General features: G+C 35.1%; 3 protein-coding genes across 4 annotated transcripts; 2 read left to right on the top strand and 1 right to left on the bottom strand.

The window, feature by feature from the left end:
• The first annotated feature begins 939 nt into the window (after window positions 1-939).
• On the top strand, window positions 940-9,042 carry fbxo32 (F-box protein 32). The gene is made up of 9 exons (XM_051131038.1): window positions 940-1,201; window positions 1,795-1,904; window positions 1,981-2,030; window positions 2,114-2,206; window positions 4,483-4,576; window positions 5,173-5,357; window positions 7,201-7,383; window positions 7,892-8,035; window positions 8,148-9,042. The coding sequence occupies exons 1-9, from the start codon at window positions 1,080-1,082 to the stop codon at window positions 8,235-8,237; spliced, it is 1,071 nt and encodes a 356-aa protein (XP_050986995.1). The 5' UTR covers window positions 940-1,079; the 3' UTR covers window positions 8,238-9,042.
• A 5,064-nt stretch (window positions 9,043-14,106) lies between these two features.
• On the bottom strand, window positions 14,107-17,953 carry prelid3a (PRELI domain containing 3A). Its single transcript, XM_051131046.1, is given in 8 exon segments — window positions 14,107-14,137; window positions 14,655-14,730; window positions 15,150-15,252; window positions 15,976-16,046; window positions 16,189-16,215; window positions 16,218-16,280; window positions 16,771-16,939; window positions 17,788-17,953. Coding segments are annotated over 7 exon segments (537 nt in total). The 5' UTR covers window positions 17,820-17,953; the 3' UTR covers window positions 14,107-14,137; window positions 14,655-14,658.
• An 82-nt stretch (window positions 17,954-18,035) lies between these two features.
• On the top strand, window positions 18,036-21,297 carry si:dkey-29h14.10 (uncharacterized). 2 transcript variants are annotated; one of them, XM_051131044.1, is made up of 6 exons: window positions 18,036-18,157; window positions 18,373-18,455; window positions 19,431-19,694; window positions 19,807-19,857; window positions 20,182-20,316; window positions 20,474-21,297. In XM_051131044.1, exons 2-6 carry the CDS (start codon window positions 18,428-18,430, stop codon window positions 20,662-20,664), a joined length of 669 nt encoding a protein of 222 aa, XP_050987001.1. In that variant the 5' UTR covers window positions 18,036-18,157; window positions 18,373-18,427; the 3' UTR covers window positions 20,665-21,297. The 2 variants fall into 2 exon arrangements, with proteins under 2 accessions (XP_050987001.1, XP_050987002.1); XM_051131045.1 differs by lacking the exon at window positions 18,036-18,157 and having other exon boundaries at window positions 18,355-18,455.
• Window positions 21,298-21,339: the final 42 nt, after the last annotated feature.

Below are 21,339 nucleotides of genomic sequence, written 5' to 3'. Positions count from 1 at the left end.
AGCTCTGCATGGTAATTACTATATTGTGTTATTTTTAGCATAAAGGAAGTGTAAAACACCTAATATGCACCTTCTAAAATCTGGTCTACACAAGCAACCATTTTCAGCTGAAAAGAATTAAAGTGTCTGAAAGTGAACAATCAACACATAGAAACTCTTATGTCTGTCTTAAAGAGATTAAATGATAAAAGGAAGCTGCGAGCTTCTCATTTCCATCAGCTCTCATTACATCATAATGTAGGGCAGCTGGGTCACATTTCTTGCTCTGTATGCTACTCATTACCAAACAAAAGTGAATAGGTATTGATGAAATCAGCATCAAAAGATTATATTTCCTTATCATGGTGTGAAGCGCAGTTCCCTGCCAGTTTCATTTTACGAAACTGATGGTGTTATGTTAATAGGAGGTTAGTTGGACTCTGATCGTGTTACTAAAAGGTTCAGTAATAAGGTAAAACAATGGATAACATGCCTTAGTTTGACCTACTTCTTTACAGTCAGCATATTTTGATGGTCATTCACATACATCAAAATCCAAACTTTCTCACAGGCTTTTTCTCTCAGTTATCAAGCATGCACTTATGCTACTACAGTCCATGTTATGATCTTAGTCATAAGGGAAAATCAACAGAGGAGTCAGCTGTCTATGTTTAGATCACGTCTGGACTTTTTCAAGAGTAGTTTTCTTGTTTGTTTCGTAAGAAAATAAGAAATCTTTTGCTAATCGCCAACGATTGAAATAGAAAATACTGACATTTTATAAACGCATAGGACATATGATCCACAAGCGTACTGAACTCTAGGTTGTGATTATGTTTCTACTGAGGTTTTGCAATATTAAGGAAGATGATAAACAAAGCCACGTGTTGGAGAACGCGGTCCAAAGGGGGCGGGACCAGGAACATTTCCGGATTCTCCTCCTCACAATATAAATACAGCTGCGCACTTTTATCATCAGAAACGCGTTCACAACATAATATAATATAGCAGTCAACACGCCAGAAAATCACTTTCACAGCTTCTCAAGTGTAACACTAACAAGTTTTCTTACGCTTCTCACTGGTTTTCGCATCTTGACAATGCCGTTTCTTGGACAAGACTGGCGCTCTCCAGGTCAAAGCTGGGTGAAAACCGAGGATGGCTGGAAAAAAACGACGAAAGATGAAAACGAGACGAATAACAATGTTTCAGAACGGAAGACGTGAGTGTATAACGATTTAACATTTGCATTTTAAGTCTTTGACCTCATATTTTCCGTTGTCCACCACTAACAGCATCATCAAACAAATGGCGTAGTTTGCTGCAGACGCAAGATGTGCGTCAGATTGGTAAACAAAAGCTTTTATGTACATCGAAAACGTGTTGACAGCAGATTCACGTTACAAGTCCGAAAGTTGTTTTATGGCTAAAGAGTATTATTTTTATTTATTGTGTTTGTGTTATACGTATTTTTATATTAATGTTTTTAAATGTATATGTTAATACAGCAACTTAAATATGTACATTAATGTGTGTTTATATATTTGTGTATGTGTGTACTCAGGATTACAGTACATAGCTGTGGTAAACATAAAATGCCTTTGTGTTTGCTCATCATCTGTTAATCACATTGCTATTAATACCACCATAGTGGCACAGGTCATATTCTGGTACTGTTTGTTTCTAGAACTGTTGCTGTAGGTACAGACGAGATGCTTAAGGGCCTATTAGCTATATATTTGCATATTGATAATGGCCTTACGTTGTACAGTTCCCCAATAAACAGTGCTGCAAACTACTTGACTCTGCTTTCAGCTACTGCAAAGAAGAGCATGACAAGGAAAACTTGATCCTCAGCATTAATTATGATGTGGCTGCAAAGAAGCGAAAGAAGGACTTGCTAAACAACAACACAAAGATTCCTTGTGAGTAACGTCACTGTTTCTTTGTGTGATTCGAACTGCTGTTACAGCACAAATCGTGACGCATTTCTCCTTGCAGATTTTCACAAAGACAAATGGATTTATGTCCACAAAGGGAGCACCAAAGAGGTAGGGCCTGTTACTGTATCTACTGCAGTACGACTGAGTGTGAATAGGCAGTCGGCTAACTCCTCTTTGATCATTTCACACAGCGTCATGGATATTGTACTCTGGGCGAAGCGTTTAATCGCTTGGACTTCTGCAGTGCCATCAAGGACACCAGGCGATTCAATTATGTTGTACGGGTGAGTTTCCGCCTGTCTGTTTGTGGCAGGCTCAGTCTCTGAAGAAAAAAAGGGTTAACTTAAGTCTCGGGCTCTGGGTATGTGCTACTGTCTTCGTTCTTATCATCGCACACCAGACGAGTGGGCCTCTGGGGTTGTTTTATGGCAAATGCACAGGGACCATCTTGCGTGTTTTTATTTTAACTCTTAATGTAGTTTAAACTGCCATTACTGCCCTGGTTTAGTTGATGTTCTTCTAGGTTTACTTGTTCCATTGATGAAAGCAAAGGTCATTGGCTGAGAGCAGATAAACACAGGTCCGTGTGATGTTGAGGTCACTGTCACGCAGTGTCCCGGCAGACAGCTGAGGTTGAGAAAGCTTATGAAACCAGAACGGAAAGTCAAGTGACTTACGTGCCCATTAACTCCCCCCCCCCCCCCCCCCATCACGGGTACTTCTCTCTATCTGTTTGCATTGTGACCCTGAATTCTGATCCGATCACTTGACTCCACTGTGGTATAGAGTCAGCTATGATGAGCTTAAGGTACTGACGAATTAGGTCATGGATCCTTGGAATCACTTCAGGTAAACACAGGATCAGGATCAGGATCAAGTTGTTTACTTGAACGTTTTGGCCAAGGTCGTTAAAATACACTTTATGTGCGCATCGTTTATTTTTTTTAGACATTTCCAGGCACGCTTGAAAAACAGTAGTGTCAGGTTTATCTTACGGTTTGTCTCTTGCTTGTCTGGCCTTGCGTTGGTGTTGCGTTAGAGCTCAGTTACAGAGATCAGGTTTAAGTAGGGATGGAAAAACAGACCTTTGAGACGACTTATGAGAAACAATGACTGCTAATACCTCGTAATATCGTCATATCACCATCTTTTAGCTGTGTTAATTTACCTTTCATAATGATAACCGTGTAATACGAATAGCTTTTTATTATTCCAAAGGGCCAGCCAAATAAAAAATGCACTAAGTTAGTAAATTTGCATTCTTTTATTTAGTTTTCAAAAGTTTAAGGTTAGTATTTTTTTTTTTTTTACAATACTTTTGTAATATTTTTTTTTCAGCAATTAAATTGATCAAAAGTAAAATAAAAGACATTTTATAATGTTACAAAATATTTATATTTTTAAATAAATGCTTTTGAACTTTCTATTTGTCAAAAAATAAAATCCTTGTTTCCATAAAAATATTAAGCAGCAGAACTTTTAACTGTTTGTAAACAATGAGAAAAGTAAATAAATATAAATAAATCAATCAATTAATTAATTAATTAATATGCCAAAGCACATTTCATGTGACTCTGAAGACTGCAGTAATGGTTCAAAGGAATAAATTTATATATTTTTTAAATATATTACATTTAATATTATATATTAAATATATTTTTAAAAGGTTTTTAAAATGGTTAAATATTTTGACATTATAGTTTTTATTTCTTTATTTTTTCATATGTAATATGTATATATATATATATTTTTTTTTGTCGTCAAATAATTCAAAAGCCTAAAAAGAAAAAAAAATTGTACCAACCCAAACTTTTACTTTTAAATGAATGTATTATTATTTTTAATTAATTAATTATTTTTAATAAATATTTTAAATAAATGTTTAATAATAATATTTTTTTGTTTTTTTTTTGTTTTTTTTTTTGTTTTTTTTTTTAAATCAAATAAATGCAGCCTTGGTGAGCGTCCTTCAAAAATCAAAAATAATAATAATAATATTGTACCAACCCAAATTTTACCCTCCTCATAAAGCCGCTTTGAGCATCTGTCATCAGGGGCTCGCTGTTGGGGAGGGGAAGAATGACAATGCTCACATGTTGTTGGGTCGAGTGTGGGTCAGTGTTGCTCCATGATGTGGATTGTGCGGATATTACATGCCAGTCATGCCGCCCGACATAACACGGCTCTCACTATCTGCTCTTGGCTGTCCTTCCTTTTGAAAATGATCTTGGTGTTGGGAATCTGCTCTTGTCAAGCTGATTTCATGCATTTGCATGCATACGCACAAAGACAACTACAATAAAGTTAGCACTTTGTTTTACAGTCCATGTGATGCATCTGAAGAAACGGTTGCCTTCTTTTGTCTTCAAAACGTTTTTAACAACAACACTTCTGAAACAGATATAAGCCAGAGTGCATTTGTGAGGAGAGAGAGAGTGTCCCATTTCTGAGCCTTTTGTTTTTGCCAAGGCTGAAGAGAGTGGAATATAACAGTCTGTAAGTAATGCTGGAACACACAGTCTCTTAGTCTGACCTCTGAAATTTATGTCTAACATTTCAGCTGCTGGAGCTGATCGCCAAGTCCCAACTGCCTTCGCTGAGCGGAGTGGCACAGAAAAACTACATGAACATTCTGGAAAGGGTTGTGCAGAAAGGTAAGCTTTCTTTCCTGCCTCTCATATCTTCATCTTCATCTCATTTCCAATATGAAACACCAACAATGTGTGTTGACATGTATAGGTCCACAAAGCCTCTGATTGTTTACTCCAAGGCTTGTACTTGATTTAAAAATTAGGCAAAAATCTGTCATAACAAAGCAGCTGTTTATTCTGTTGTCTGTAATCTCTCGCAACAAAATTAGTTTGGTTGGCTTGGCCAGTAGCTTGTAGCTGAATGGAAATTTCATAATTGCCTGCACTGGAAAGAGCGACAAACCTCCGAGAGCAAACATGAACGTCAGCTGTATTGTAAACCATAAGCCGTCTCAGCTAAACAAAGGTGCAGGTTGTTATGGGAAACTAAACTGCGCACTTACCGTACCCAAACCGCTTTATTATTCATTTACCTGTCACTCTTCTTATTCCTCAGTTTATGATATGAATGTCTTAATCATAACGGAAAGGGATTCTGTTTTGATATGTGTGTTGCTTGAAGTATCCTGTGACACATACCAGATCATGTCAACACCAGATCGTGTTGTTGTGCGTCCTTGAGCTGTTAGTTACTAACTAAACATTTGCACTCTTTTCAGTTCTTGAGGATCAGCAGAATGTCCGACCGATTAAAGAACTGCTACAGACACTATATGCGTCCTTGTGCAGTCTGGTTCAGGACATGGGCAAGTCTGTCCTGGTGGGGAACATCAACATTTGGGTGCACCGAATGGAGAACATACTGCAGTGGCAACAGCAGCTTGACAACATTCAGATCAACAGGGTGAGTGTAAAAACTTCAGTTTTTCATTTTGAACAAGGGGATGGTTCACCCAAAAATGAAATTCTGCCATCATTTATTCACCCTAATGTCGTTCCAAACCTCTATGACGTTCTTCCATTGTGGAACACCAAAGGAGAAGTTCAGCAGAATGATCAGCTGCTCTTTTCCGTACAATGAAAGTGGATAGAAACTTGAAAAGCTTAAAAAGCAACACAAAAGCACCATAAATATTATTTATGGACTAAATTTTATTTAACAACTTTTGTCACCATTCACCGTCATTTGTATGGAAAAGAGCAACTTAGACAGCTACTAAGTGCAAAAAGCATATTTTTTAGCGATAGACACAGTCTACACTAAGTGCAAACAGCAATGGATTCTATTTACTAGGGCTACAAAATGATTAATCACGATTAATAGCATTCATGTTAAAAGTCTATGTTTACATACTGTGTGTGTGTACGGTGTATATTTATTATGTATATATAAATATAAAAAAATACACAAACATATATGTATATATTTTAAAAAATATTTGTATCTGTGTGTGTGTGTGTGTGTGTGTGTGTATATATATATATATATATATATATATATATATAGATAGATAGATAGATAGATGCTTTTATATAATTTATATTATATATATACATATTAATATTTATTTTATGTATACATATTAATATTTTCCTTAATATATTAATATTTTCCTTAATAAAACATTTATGTGTATTTATATACATACATACGTAAAAAACATGTAAACAAACTTTTATTTTGAAAGTGAAAATAGCAGTATTTTCTTAGCGAAATGCTATTTAGACAGTGCAAATAGCGATAGATTCTATTTACACTTGGTAAAAATAGCATTTTTTTTTTTTGCAATAATATTAGTTATGCTAATTATACTACTTAGCGATATGCTATTTGCACTAAGTGCAAATAACGATAGATTCTATTTACATTATGTAAAAATAGCTTTTTTTTTGCACTAATATTAGTTAGATGGTAATTATACTACTTAGTGTATAATATTTGTGCAAATATATTTGCCTCAGAATTGTAGTACATTATAAAACAGTATGCGATAATAATGTATTGAGTGTAAATGATCATTTTTGTTAAATTAATATATAAACGTAACATGTTTTTCTCGAATATATCCATGCATGTGTGTGTATTTCTATATACGTAATAAATATACACACACATATATATTACGTAAACAAAAACTTTTGTTTTGGATGCGATTAATTGCGACTAGTCGTTGCACAGCACTACTTTATTTTCCACTTTTTGATTATTTCCTTAATTTTATTGAAAATAAATGCTTTTCCGATCTGATATGTAACCCTGGACCACAAAACCAGTCATAAGGGTAATCTTTTTGAAATTGAGATTTATACATCAAAAATGAAGTTCTGATATATTTACGGTAGGAAATGTACAAAATATGCTTATGGAACATGATCTTTACTTAATATCCTAATGATTTTTGGCATTAAAAAAATCATTTTGAACCGTACAGTGTATTTTTGACAATTGCTACAAATATACCCGTGCCACTTAAGACTGGTTTTGTGGTCCAGGGTCACATATATGATTTGAAAAGGGAGAAGAACAAGGGCCAACCACACGTCGATGGGTGGAGCTAGTGTAAATAGCGTCTGCCAAAACTTTTAATAGTTTTATCTGACAGTAACAATACTAGCAAAAGTTTTTTTGGTGCTGAACTATCCCTTTAAGCTACAAAAAAACTGTGCGTTGGCATACAAAACATGCGTTATATTGTGCTCTGATCATAAACGTAAACACAAACTTTCTTCTTCTTTCATTTGTCCAGCCGACAAACACAGGGATGACCTTCCTCGATCTTCCGGCTAGCTTACAGCTGAACATCATGCACCGCCTCACAGACGGACGGGATCTGGTTAGCCTGGGTCAAGTATGCCCTGACCTAAGTGTGCTGACAGAAGATCGGCTGTTGTGGAAGAAACTCTGCCAGTATCACTTCACAGACAGACAGGTAGACGTTTGTGACTCTTCAAATAGAACGTAACACACTTAAAAGAATAGTTCACCCAAAAATGAGAATTTAGTCATTAAATACTCACCCTCATGTCATTCCAAACCTGTAAGACCGTTCAGAATCTTTAGAACACAAATTAAGATATTTTTGATGAAATCCACAGCACAACTGACACGTTCAACATTAAATCACTGTCACATGGTCTATTTTAGTGATGTCCTACTACCTTTCTGTGCTTTGAACGTGGTAGTTGCTTTGCTGTCTATGCAGGGTCAGAAAGCTCTCGGATTTCATCAAAAATATGTCTAACTTGTTTGGAACAACATGAGGGTGAGTAATTAAAGACTGAATTTTCATTTTTAGTGGAACTATCCCTTTAAGGTCTTACTTGATGGTAGAGAAGATGAATCTTGCATATTTATGTGACTACATCTTGAATCTGCTCATAAATGCCTTGCATACAAACACTATATTTGGTTAAAGTAATTTGCTATGTTCTCCACAGATCCGCAAGCGCCTAATGGTGTCAGATAAAGGACATTTGGAATGGAAAAAGATGTATTTTAAGTTGTGCCGGTGCTACCCTCACAAGGAGCAGTACAGTGACACATTACAGTTCTGCACACATTGCCACATCCTGTTCTGGAAGGTGAGACTAAATTCATTTCTAGCTTCTCACATTTTGTTTGAGAATATTTCACTCTTTTTTCATTTATGGTGCTTTTATGGCAATAACTAAATTTTCTGTCTATTCACTTCAGGATACAAACCATCCTTGCACTGCCAATAACCCAGAGAGCTGCTGCAAGGCCGTGTCTCCGCAGGGTTTCATCAACCTTTTCAAGTTTTAGGAGGCGCTGCATTGCTGCCATGTACATAGTGTCAATAGTGCAAAGGATTCCTGGATGACTTGAGGCAGGGAAAAATGGGGTTGCATTAAAAGCAGGTGTCATAACGTTTTGTGGAGAAGTTTGGAAACTGAATGTACTCGAGAAATATGCAAAAAGCTGTGTTGGGGGTAGATACGCTCTGTTTATTTATAAGGGATTTATTTCTATTTATTCAGCATGGATCTTGTTTACTTTAAGAAAAGTTGCATTGAGGAATAGAAAAGGATGTTTATATTGATCCTACATGCATAAAAAGTTGCCCTTGTGCTGTCAGGATGCCCTGGTTTCTTCTGTGAATGTAATATAGGTTTGATTTTTTTTTGGCAACACAAACATTTATTGTTTGATTTTCAGATAGCATATTGGTGCTTTAGCAAGTGCATGAAATGGGAATGTTTACCAAAATGGCCTTAACACTGGTGTGCAATACTTTTCTAAGTACTTTTTTTTTCACTTTTATACATTTGATATTTTCAGTGGTTTGCGAGTTAAACATGCTTGTTTTCTAAACACAATAAATACATGAGTATGTTGCAAGCAGATCTGAGGTGTAAACTTATCCAAGGTGCCTTATACTGAGTGGTCATAAGCAACTTTACAAGCTGTCATTTATTTGCAGTTGGTTTTCTGAATGAAACTTCTGAATCATGTTCAGTTTTATATGGGAATCGATTCATAAAATATTTACGTAAATGCTGTAATTAATTTATCACAATTCACAATAGCTCATCAACTGTTGCATGTTTTGGATTTTTTTTTTTTTTTTCCGAAGTGTAATTTCTCTGCTTACTATATTATCTTTGGTATTGGAAGAACATATCTAACAAAGCAATACAGAAATATATACATGACAAGAATATGTAAATAACAAGAAGTCACTGGTCCTGTTGATGAAATAACCCACAATCTATCTTGTCTTGCAAGATTTTTACTGCCATCTTGTGTTCAAGTGTTTTTTTTTTTTATATATATATATGTTGAATATGTCTGATGGTGACTGTGGTTTTTGTTAAACTATAGATGTGGTATGCAAGTATTTATTTGTAATACTGGGTTCTTGTGTTTACCTAAGTTCAACTCTGACTGCATCACACAACACACTAAATTCTGTACTAAAAATGTATCTTTTTTTATAGTTTTATTGTTGACATTAAAATATATCTCATGAACATATATTGTGCTATGAGTCATACAAATATCATTAACAACCACTTATTACTCAGGTAAATCATGTGCTGCATATTTTGCTGTAACAAGACATTGCCAGCAGTAAACAGCACAATTAACCAGCACTATTCTTTGGCCATTCTGCAGAACTGGTCCAAACTGCTGTCCCACAACCAAAAAACGCATTAATAAGCATTTAAATCATAATAAGCATACATATATATATATATGTCTCAAACACTCATTTTACTCATGAAATTTATATTAAAATATTTTTTTTTCCATTGTTGTTTTTAAAATCATATTTTTGATTCTCCTAAAAAGTGTTTTTTAAGAAGTTAAAAAAAATGATTTTAAATATTATCTTTGTAAATTATGAAACTTTTCGTCACTACGTAAACTTTTTTTGCAATTAAGCACACTTTTTTGGGTGTTAATCTATAACATTTAGTTTTTATATGTGTACAACGGTTCAGAACCATGCTAGCTAACCATGTGCTGATTAGAATCTTTGAGATTAGGTTCAATAAAATGGTTGAGTTAGGTTCATAAAATGGTTGCTACCGAAACATTTGGTGGTAGTTTGGGTAGTAACATAATTTATTTTTTGGGTGTTATTCCATAAATTTGTCATATTTGAAACAGTCACTACCAAAACATGTCATCATTGTTTCGGTAGCGACAAAAGGGAACACATAGCTAATCCTCATTTTTTTGTGGAAATAAACATTTTTATACAGTCACACAAATTTTTAGTATATTATTAGTATGCAAGTTAAAATCCTGTAATGTGTCTGTAATCAAACCTATATTACAATCCACCTAAGATGTTATGAGTTTTTGGTTCACTGTATATTGTAACTAATGAATCCTAAACTTTGAAATCAGTAGGTCAACTTTTTGCCTTTTACAAAGAAAAACTGGATTCAAAGTACAACACTTGAAATATTGTTAAAATTCTAAGTATTATTGATTTACCTCTGAAAAAAATGAATAAAACAGCAAAAAAAAAAAAAAAAATATATATATATATATATATATATCTTTACAATGTAGATGCAAGCAAAATCTTAATAGGTCAATATAACACTTCTAATCAAATTATACTGTGTTTCGGTAGTGACAAATTTAGTGAGAGGACAAATATTCCAAAACATTCTGAAAACACAATATGAGAATTAACTGCACAGTTACTGGAAATGTGTACCTTGGATATTGGATACCTGGGAATTTGCATAAATACAAAATTTGCGGAAAAACACACATTTCTAGATGTCTCCAACTCTGACTTTGGACCAGTGCTGTAAAATGGCCCATTTATGCATGAACACAATGTGTAGCTCTCCATATGCATAACCATTCAAATAAAAACACATCACTGAAAAGCTAGCATTAAAACGATGAATCTAAAATTTTATTTTTGTTTCTTTGAATAAATTCCACATTCTCCAAAAAAAACAGGGTTTTGGATGGCATTAGAAGAACATTTAATACCATGGCATTTAACACACAGCATATAATATGCATGACTTTTTTGCCCCCAGACCAAACAAAACATTGCATTAAAATGTCATAATTAAATGAGAAACCATTAATGCAGCCATCAATAAGACTGTTAAGATTTTCTGGTTCCTTAATTAACAAAAGACTTGAGTGTAACTGTCAGGCAATACAGGTCCTTTTCAAAAAATTAGCATATTGTGATAAAGTTCATTATTTTCTGTAATGTACTGATAAACATTAGACTTTCATATATTTTAGATTCATTACACACAACTGAAGTAGTTTCAAGCCTTTTATTGTTTTAATATTGATGATTTTGGCATACAGCTCATGAAAACCCAAAATTCCTATCTCAAAAAATTAGCATATCATGAAAAGGTTCTCTAAACGAGCTATTAACCTAATCATCTGAATCAACTAATTAACTCTAAACACCTGCAAAAGATTCCTGAGGCTTTTAAAAACTCCCAGCCTGGTTCATTACTCAAAACCACAATCATGGGTAAGACTGCCGACCTGACTGCTGTCCAGAAGGCCATCATTGACACCCTCAAGCAAGAGGGTAAGACACAGAAAGAAATTTCTGAACGAATAGGCTGTTCCCAGGGTGCTGTATCAAGGCACCTCAGTGGGAAGTCTGTGGGAAGGAAAAAGTGTGGCAGAAAACGCTGCACAACGAGAAGAGGTGACCGGACTCTGAGGAAGATTGTGGAGAAGGACTGATTCCAGACCTTGGGGGACCTGCGGAAGCAGTGGACTGAGTCTGGAGTAGAAACATCCAGAGCCACCGTGTACAGGCGTGTGCAGGAAATGGGCTACAGGTGCCGCATTCCCCAGGTCAAGCCACTCTTGAACCAGAAACAGCAGCAGAAGCGCCTGACCTGGGCTACAGAGAAGCAGCACTGGACTGTTGCTCAGTGGTCCAAAGTACTTTTTTCGGATGAAAGCAAATTTTGCATGTCATTCGGAAATCAAGGTGCCAGAGTCTGGAGGAAGACTGGGGAGAGGGAAATGCCAAAATGCCTGAAGTCCAGTGTCAAGTACCCACAGTCAGTGATGGTCTGGGGTGCCATGTCAGCTGCTGGTGTTGGTCCACTGTGTTTTATCAAGGGCAGGGTCAATGCAGCTAGCTATCAGGAGATTTTGGAGCACTTCATGCTTCCATCTGCTGAAAAGCTTTATGGAGATGAAGATTTCATTTTTCAGCACGACCTGGCACCTGCTCACAGTGCCAAAACCACTGGTAAATGGTTTACTGACCATGGTAGTACTGTGCTCAATTGGCCTGCCAACTCTCCTGACCTGAACCCCATAGAGAATCTGTGGGATATTGTGAAGAGAAAGTTGAGAGATGCAAGACCCAACACTCTGGATGAGCTTAAGGCCGCTATCGAAGCATCCTGGGCCTCCATAACACCTCAGCAGTGCCACAGGCTGATTGCCTCCATGCCACGCCGCATTGAAGCAGTCATTTCTGCAAAAGGATTCCCGACCAAGTATTGAGTGCATAACTGAACATAATTATTTGAAGGTTGACTTTTTTTGTATTAAAAACACTTTTCTTTTATTGGTCGGATGAAATATGCTAATTTTTTGAGATAGGAATTTTGGGTTTTCATGAGCTGTATGCCAAAATCATCAATATTAAAACAATAAAAGGCTTGAAACTACTTCAGTTGTGTGTAATGAATCTAAAATATATGAAAGTCTAATGTTTATCAGTACATTACAGAAAATAATGAACTTTATCACAATATGCTAATTTTTTGAAAAGGACCTGTATATTACAAAGACGTTTCAGTCTCTTCAACAGTATCAATAATGAAAACATTACATTATGAAATATATTTTTTCTGAAACTCATCTGCCTCTGCTAGATGACTCAATTACAGAGCAAGTTTGTTTACTTCTGCTTGGACAGCGTTTCATCATTTGGAAAGAAATGCTGACATGCTTTTTTCCAGTGGAGGAGCTGCACGCAATGTCAAGTAGGTTAAATTTCATTTTTCTTAAGGCCTGTAGCACTATGACTAGTGAAATAATTGTTTAATTAGCTGTGACATCGATGACTATTTCATGATACTTCACTGAAACAATACAATTAGGGAAACAATTGAAGACGTTACAAAAATACAATAACAAGGCAGCCTTTAAGTCAAGTAGTAAAATAATAATTTTTAAAAATGCTAGGACAAAGAGTAAAAGAAACACAAACTCACACAAAGATGTTCGCTGACTGCCATTTGAGCATTTTGAGCGCAATTTAATTTTTTAAAAACAGTTTTAAACTGTCTCGCCAATAGGGGGCTCCGTAAGATCAACTATTTATTTGACAAGGATTGTTTTTAAATATCACACAACTGACAAATGCAAGTTACATAAGTTTTGTTGAAGTTAATACCCTGACGTGTTAAAGAAAACAGACAGTTAATAAATTAACAAACATGTGCATTGTAACATTTTTTCCACAAAAAAGCAAACATGCTGTTCAGAGTAATATTATAAGAATAAAATAATAAGTTATTTTTTTCTATAAACGTAAGTAAACATTTGTTCATATCATTCTATTAAATAAACTAAAAACCTCACAAATGAGTCGACAATATGTTCACAATGTGGTAAGAATCAACATAAGCTTATTTGAAATATAGGACTTTCTTTTAAAGTAAACACTACAAAATGACTTTTGATAAGTTATAATATCTATCCTTCAAGTTTTAGCTAGACTTTATTGGTTAATTACACTTTATGACTACCCATGCAAACTTTATGAAGCAAACAACAAAATTAACTTATATTCCCCTTGACCGTTAATTAAAAAAAAATAAGAACACACCAAAAATTGAATTCAGTTTCTAGATATTCTAACCTTTAAGGTGCTTAATTCCAAATGAACATCCAATTGATACTGGGATTCCTATTATGGCATTAAAAGAACTCTAAAATAAGAGGTAGTCAGTGCAGTGCATACATATTTTGTAGCGACATTCAAAACTCTATACAGTTTTGTCTGTAGTAGTGCAATTTTCTGAGGTTTTAAATCCGACAGTGCATAAATGAGCACTAATTTGACTACCTTCGAGTACAAACATCAACACAAAAGAGAGACGGGGCAAAGTCAGGCAGGCCAGATGTGGTTTCAGAGCTGGTGCTGCTGCTGCTGTTGATCATGTGGTCTTCATTCATACGCTCTAAAAGCACAAATGAAACACATATTTATAATAAAACGTAAATGAATGCTGTAAAAAAGCATGACTTTTTTATACCTCAGCATGAAACAGACAAAAACATTATATATATGTGACCCTGAACCACAAAATTTGACTATTTGAAAACACAACTATTTGAAAATCTGGAATCTGAGGGTGCAAACAAATTAAAATACATAGAAAATCACCTTTAAAGTTGTCCAAATGAAGTTTTTAGCAATGCATATTACTAATCAAAAATTAAGTTTTGACATATTTATGGTAGGAAATTAACAAAATATCTTCATGAAACAAGATCTGATTTTTGGCATTGAAGAAAAATTGATCATTTTGACCCATACAATGTATTGTCGGCTATCGCTAAAATATACCCGTGCTACTTATGACTGGTTTTGTGGTCCAGGGTCAAATATATAGTACTAATGCATACGACAAAACTCACCATTATATGTCATTTGTTTTTGCACCACCCAACAACAGGTGCTAGATGAAACATTACCTGTTCAACACAAGTCACACAAAGGGACATTTTCCCTTTCAGAGTTTTGAATGATCCATTCAATGGCGTCCCATCCCTATGACAGAAAAACCTTTAGAGCTTCATACTTTATTTAAAAGCTTGTATAATGCTTCATATATGCTATATAACATAATATCAAACCTTTTTTATAATCCCTAAAAGGCATAAAATTATTAATGAAACTAAAAGTCTTGCTTTGAAACAAAAGCAAGCAAAAAAACATTCACAAAATCAACAGGGTTTCCTAGATAGGGACAAAACCACATTATCAGTGCTTTAAGTTGCATTTTTTTGGTCCTTCTCTGATTGTGTCAGCAGGAATGTAGGAACTACTAAGTTCCCGTTTATTCAGAGAATTGCAAACTTTCATCAAGAATTTGTATGAACGTGTCACATGGCATGATGATAAGTGGGATATTCCAGGGATATTTGGTCAAATGAATACTTTTCATGACATTATTCAGAATGATTTACCTTTCTTGCATTGGCTGACATGGTTAGAGCCATCAGACCCTCAAGGTAGCTGCTCAGACTGACCCCTTTCACCGTAATGATCGCCTCTTGGGTTAATACAGTGCTGCAAATGTAAAGTAAACATCATTTTCAGAAACCAGTATTACCAGTTTGATTTTTGATTTAACTCATTACAGTATTACTCCCTTGTATCGGTTGCATGTATTTGCATAGATATTACAATTAAATGACAATTACGTAAAAATACACTACCAGTCAAAAGTTTTTGAACAGTAAGCTTTTTAATGTGCTTGAAAGAAGTCTCTTCTGCTCACCAAGCCTGCATTTATTTGATCCAAAATACAGCAAAAACAGTAATATTATAAAATATTAAATAAACAAAAATGAGGATAAAGACATTTCTAATGTTACAAAAGATCTCTATTCCAGATAAATGCTGTTCCTCTGAACTTTCTATTCATCAAAGAAACCTGAAAAAAATTCCGCTCAGCTGTTTTCAACATAATAATAATAATCTTTTTTTTTTTTTGAGCAGCTAATTAGAATATTAGATTGATTTCTGAAGGATCATGTGACTGGAGTAATGATGCTAAACATTCAGCTGCGTAATCACAGCAATAAATTACATTTTAAAATATATTTAAATAAAAAAACAGTTATTTTAAATAGTAAAATATTTCAAAATTTTACTGTTTTTGCTGTGCTTTGGATAATAAATGCACGCTCGGTGAGCAGAAGAGACAATGTTTCTTTAAAAAAAAAACTAAAAACTCACTGTTCAAAAACTTTTGACTGGTAGTGTACGTTTACAACTGGATTTACTTACACCTCTGGATTTTCTGGATGAGGCCTGTAGACAAGCCTTTCATCAACTGATATTAAATTAGTTAGGGTTATCTGAAGGAGAAAAGGAATTTCTTTAGTACAGCATAAATGAAGATGTGAATTCATGTCATATAGATAAACCTCTTTCTATTAACAATCTGATTAGAATAGCTTTCTATAATGAAACGCCATCAAATGGTAAACAAATACTCACGTTTGTTGAGCAAAGCTCCATTTTTTTTTTTCTTCTGGGTCCACAATGGAATGTTCTTTTACGTACGTGACGGTCCGACTTGTCCCTAAAATCTAAGAAAAAAGATTTAAGCTTTTTTAAAAGCCAGTGGTTCTCAATCAAGAGTCCCCAGCAAACATCCAAGAGAGCTTCAGTATGATGTAAAATAATTTAAAATAAGCCAAAATAACTGAAAATAAAGTACATTTCTAATTGTAATTCATTGACAGTTTTTTTTTCCGAAGAAGAACCAAAGTTGCAAAAATGGATATATGAGTTAGTCTAACATTATATGTTTGATTACAAATATTGTATAAAATCCTTATCCTTAATCTTAGATCAGTAAGCCATGAACAACTAGAAAAACATGAGGCCTTTAAATATTGTGTACAAGAGGGCCTTGGAGTCAAAAACATTGCGAACCAGTGTGTTATATACACTTTCATATTGCTAAAACGAAATATCGCTTCAGAATGTTAATTATGTGCTTTACAGGTAAAATATACACATAAATTGTATGTAAATAAGACAATATATTTAGTAGTGTGAAGCATATCATCTAACCGCTCTGACAACCCCTGGAAGCCCCCACTCCGTGCTGAGGAGCCGATGACTGTGTAGACGTCCATGTGTGTCCAAGTTTCTATCGAGAACGTCCACTCCAACAACACTAGGGTTCATTGGATTAGGATACTTCCTCATAGCTGCTTTGATCACAGTCTCCCAAGGGTAGCTGCGTGAATACAAACAAAAACACATGACAATAGATTTTAGTGGTTTATGGGGAACGGCACTGTATTGGCACTGACCTCATAGGCAAAACACATTCAAGGGAAATTTAGCTTAAAAGCAAACAGGAAGAAATTTTGGCCAGTTAAGTTCATCGCTATCAACAGCGAACAACACATCTATAACAGCAGAGGCTGGGACCGGATCAAAGGTTAGTTTGAAATAATTAATTTCCACATAATGAATCATTTCCGAGTGAAACTCATGACTTCATTTAAAAATAAAAAAGAAACTAGGAAATATACTGGTTTTGCACAATTCTGTTTTGGAGGTGTGATGAATCATGCTGGAGAAAAAACAGACTGAGTTGGTTTGATGGTTTTAGTTGGTTTCAGGGGGTGTTAGCTCGTTTGAGGTGGTCTCTAATGGGGTGTAGCTGGGTCAAACCAAATCAAACCAGCTTAGGCTGTTTATCAATATAGAATTTTTTAGTAAAAAATCAGTCATTATTTTTCTGTAAGGACCTAAATAATATGTAACTACATTTTTGAGTTTTGTTAGTAACACAGTGAGTCGAGGACATTGCGCATAACTGTAACAGACGCTAACAGACAAGCAACCGGCTAGGCCCAAATGAATGAACATTCGCAATTAATGCAGAGATTTGTGTTATGTGCTAGAGTAAATTACTTAACAGCTAAACACACACTCACAAATGTCCAAAGGAAGCGAGCTACCCTGTTTCCGGATACTAGCGCTACCAAAGGGAATCGGGATGCAAATCATGACAGAGAGGATGCAGGAATCTGTGCACGCTATCGCTGCATTCGTCCCAAACGCAGCTTTCTCTACCTGAATATGTGCTCAGTGCTCCAAATCTTCATGTTTGCGACTATCTGAATGTGCCTCCAAACGTCGGTGGACTGTAGATCTCATACATTCATATTTTCACGCTCTGTTCCCATTATGCCGGCTCCGAGATGCGCCTCATCTAATCAAGTGCAACGGAACCTCCCTACTAAAACAGCAACTACCAATAGAGATCAAGCTTTGTGCTACTGACGCTTGTAGACAACTTAATGTACATCAGTATTGCGCTACAAACGTGCAAAAGTGGCTTTAGGGTTGTTCATGTATTGTTGATTTAGAGGCTCGGCTATATTGACAATAAAATAGATTATGTACTCTTCTTTCTGTGCATATGATTAATAAAGACATACATGTAAGTGTATTAGTGCTGCTAAATTGCATTTATTGAAGATAAAGATATGTTTACATATTTAAGACTTAAAACTTTTGATGTTGTTGTTAAGTTAAGCTGCGGTTAACCAGAATGACATAATGCACACGGGGGAATTCATGTCTGGAAATTACGTTCTTAACGCGCATGAGCAAATACTCCTACGTATATCAATGGCAGTGGTGTTTCGTTTTCAGATGCCAACAGAGCCATTTTAACGTGTGGTGTTAATGGTACTGTGATTACTAATAGATGGACAGCACGGTTGTTAGATCCTCTGGTAAGTTTCTAACTCATAGCCCATGATATTATGTCACATATGTTGTTTTTTTGTTAGTTTGTTTTGGGAAAGTATCAGCTTAAAGAATGTAACAAAAAGGAAGCGCAAAAACAGTATAGCTGTCAATCAACTGTATATGTTGTATTCAGTAGTAAAGCAAATACAGAGTGAGTGATGCAAAACAGTTATTGGTACAGCATATATTAGCAATGGAGCACAGATTAAAACTTTTTATTTTCAAACTTTTAGTTTTTTTAATGCCACAACCTTCCTAAATGTAAATAATTAAAAAATAATATGTAATTTCAACTCGTTTCATAATTATAGATTTTTGAGCACAGATAATGATACTGTTCTATAAAATGGCATTTTATTAAATATGTGACCCTGAATCACAAAACCAGTCTTAAGTAGCATGGGTATATTTGTAGCAGTAGCCAAAAAAAAATACATTGTATGTGTTAGAATTATTGATTTTTGCTTTTATGCCAGAAATATTAAGTAAAGATCATGTTCCATTTAGATATTTTGTATGTTTCCTACTGTAAATATACCAAAACTTAATTTTTGATTAGTTATGCATTACTAAGAATTTAATTTAGACTTTTTTTAGTATTTACATTTTTTTCGTCCCCTCAGATTTCAGAGTTTTAAATAGTTGTATCCAATTATTGTCCAATTCTAACAAACCATACATCAAAGCATATCTATTCAGTTAAAAAATACCCTAATGGCTGGTTTTGTGGTCCAGGGTCACGTTTTCGGCTATACTACAAAAACAGCAACTTGCTTTATGAATAGTTTCTGAAACTCGCTGTCCCACTTTATTTAACATGTTAAGGTCAAGGCAATTAGCAAAAGTATTAAACTTGTTTGCCCAACTTTATCTGAACTCCCCAACTTTTTATGCATTTATTGGATCTGCTATATTATTTCTTGTGTTTTAAACAACTCTCTTGTTTTTTTTCCCAATAGATAAGCAATTACAGCGCTGTTTTGGCTTACTAAGTAAGCGTATGACTGGGTTTTTGGTTCAGAGGATGTCCAACTGTTTGTACCGGTCCCGCACAATCACGGCATATGAAGCACAGGTTGTCACATCCCAGCCAACCGACATGCAGAAAGCTTCCAGGCTGATACAGATTGTCATTAAAAAAGGCCAAAGCGCATGCAGTTCGTTCCTCACATGCCTTGGAATTTGTGACCCAGTGTTGTATGAGAACGTTACAGGATTTCAAGGTTGGACAAATGTCACTCTTTTTGGAACAGATCTTTGCCACTGTTTGAATTGTTTGTTTATTTAGTACTTATTTGTCTCTTTCTTTCTTTTCTGTCGCTGTTTTTCTTTCAGCACAATTTAGTCAAGAGGACCGTCAACATGTAGAGCAAATTCCTCTCTCAGGTAGATACTTTTGCATATTTTGACTCACTGGTGATGTTCTTTGTCATAGACGATTGTTGTTTTAGGAAGTATCAGGGTAGAGAAATTATTTAGCAATTCCTGTTCAGTGGTTGATATACCACCTTCCTTCCTGTTGTTGTCTCATTCTTGTTTGAAAGATTACCTCACCCAGTATCACAGGTGTTGTTACGGAAAACCGCATACTTTACTTCTCAAAAGTATGCATGAATAAGAGACTTGTTTTGCTGTCCCACATCCCTTTGATGCAATGTGTTGTGTGGTTGCACATATTAATGTCTTTTGTTTTTTGTCTTCTCTTTTCAGAAAAATTGCAATTTACACCGTATATTATAACCATACAAAACTCTTCCCTGACCAACTGTATTATTGGGAACAACAATAGCCAATGCATTACCTGTGACCAGCATTCTTTGCTTGCTCAGAATGATGCAATCAGTGGTAAGTGCTGTGCAGCAGGAAATAAAGGTCAAATTTTTCTAGGGTTATAGAGGTTATGCCTTTATACATGAACAGTTAATTTTGTATTGTATACATTTATGTAAAATTTTAACATGAAAATTTTTCTTATTCTTCCTTTTTCTATTTTTACAAACAGTGAATGAAATGCCGGACAGTCAGAGCCATGACCAGCTGATCCCAGAGGGGGATGCAATAAGTAGCAACAGCGTTCACATGGAGAGATCCAACATAGAATATGTTATTATAGGCGACGGCAATAATATGACGGTCACTGAGAGTTCGGAGGTTGAGGAGGATACAGAAATTGACCCTGAGGTGATTGGTTAAAAGCTGTGAAATATTGAGCAGGAGGGCAGACCCACAGTTTTGGAGAGTTGCAGGTTGTTAACTCGCCTTTCCGGGCCTGACCTATGATTGTGCGCTGGAAGCATAATATATATTCAGGTCCTCAGCAGATGCTGTCAAACGCACTGAAAACTTGTGGATTTTTCTAAACCTGTGTGCCTTGAGGTGGCGATGATATTTGGTATTGCCTTAATTGCTACTGAACATGACTGCTACTGACTGTTTCTCATGTTTTAATGGGTACACCAATATTTATTTGTTCAGCAGAAATGTATGAAAGTTAATATGTTGACTGACATTTCAATCATTGTTATTCAGTCTTTTATAAGCTTTCTGTAATTATACCTAAGCAATGTTTACAGTCGTGTGTCTTTCAGTAATATTTGTATATATAACTTAACTTAAAATATCTACTGACATTTTGATGGAGATACTCCTGATGTTTCAGCAGATATTCCGTAGTAACATCTCTGTATTCTTTATTTTTTTTTATTTCTATTTTTTTTATATTACTAGGTGATCCAACCCGTAAGGTACTGTACAGTCATTTTATGTACTAGAGGAAGGCATGTAGCTGACACATTTGTGTTTTTGAAATAAATGTGAATTAAAGCAGAGTGTTTTAAATTATTTCTTAAAATGTGTTTTGGCTCAAAC

Source organism: Labeo rohita, chromosome 16 (assembly GCF_022985175.1).
Source record: "Labeo rohita strain BAU-BD-2019 chromosome 16, IGBB_LRoh.1.0, whole genome shotgun sequence".
NCBI lineage: Eukaryota > Metazoa > Chordata > Actinopteri > Cypriniformes > Cyprinidae > Labeo > Labeo rohita.
The sequence above is the reverse complement of the archived record's forward strand: the minus strand, read 5'-3'. Positions and strand labels throughout refer to the sequence as shown.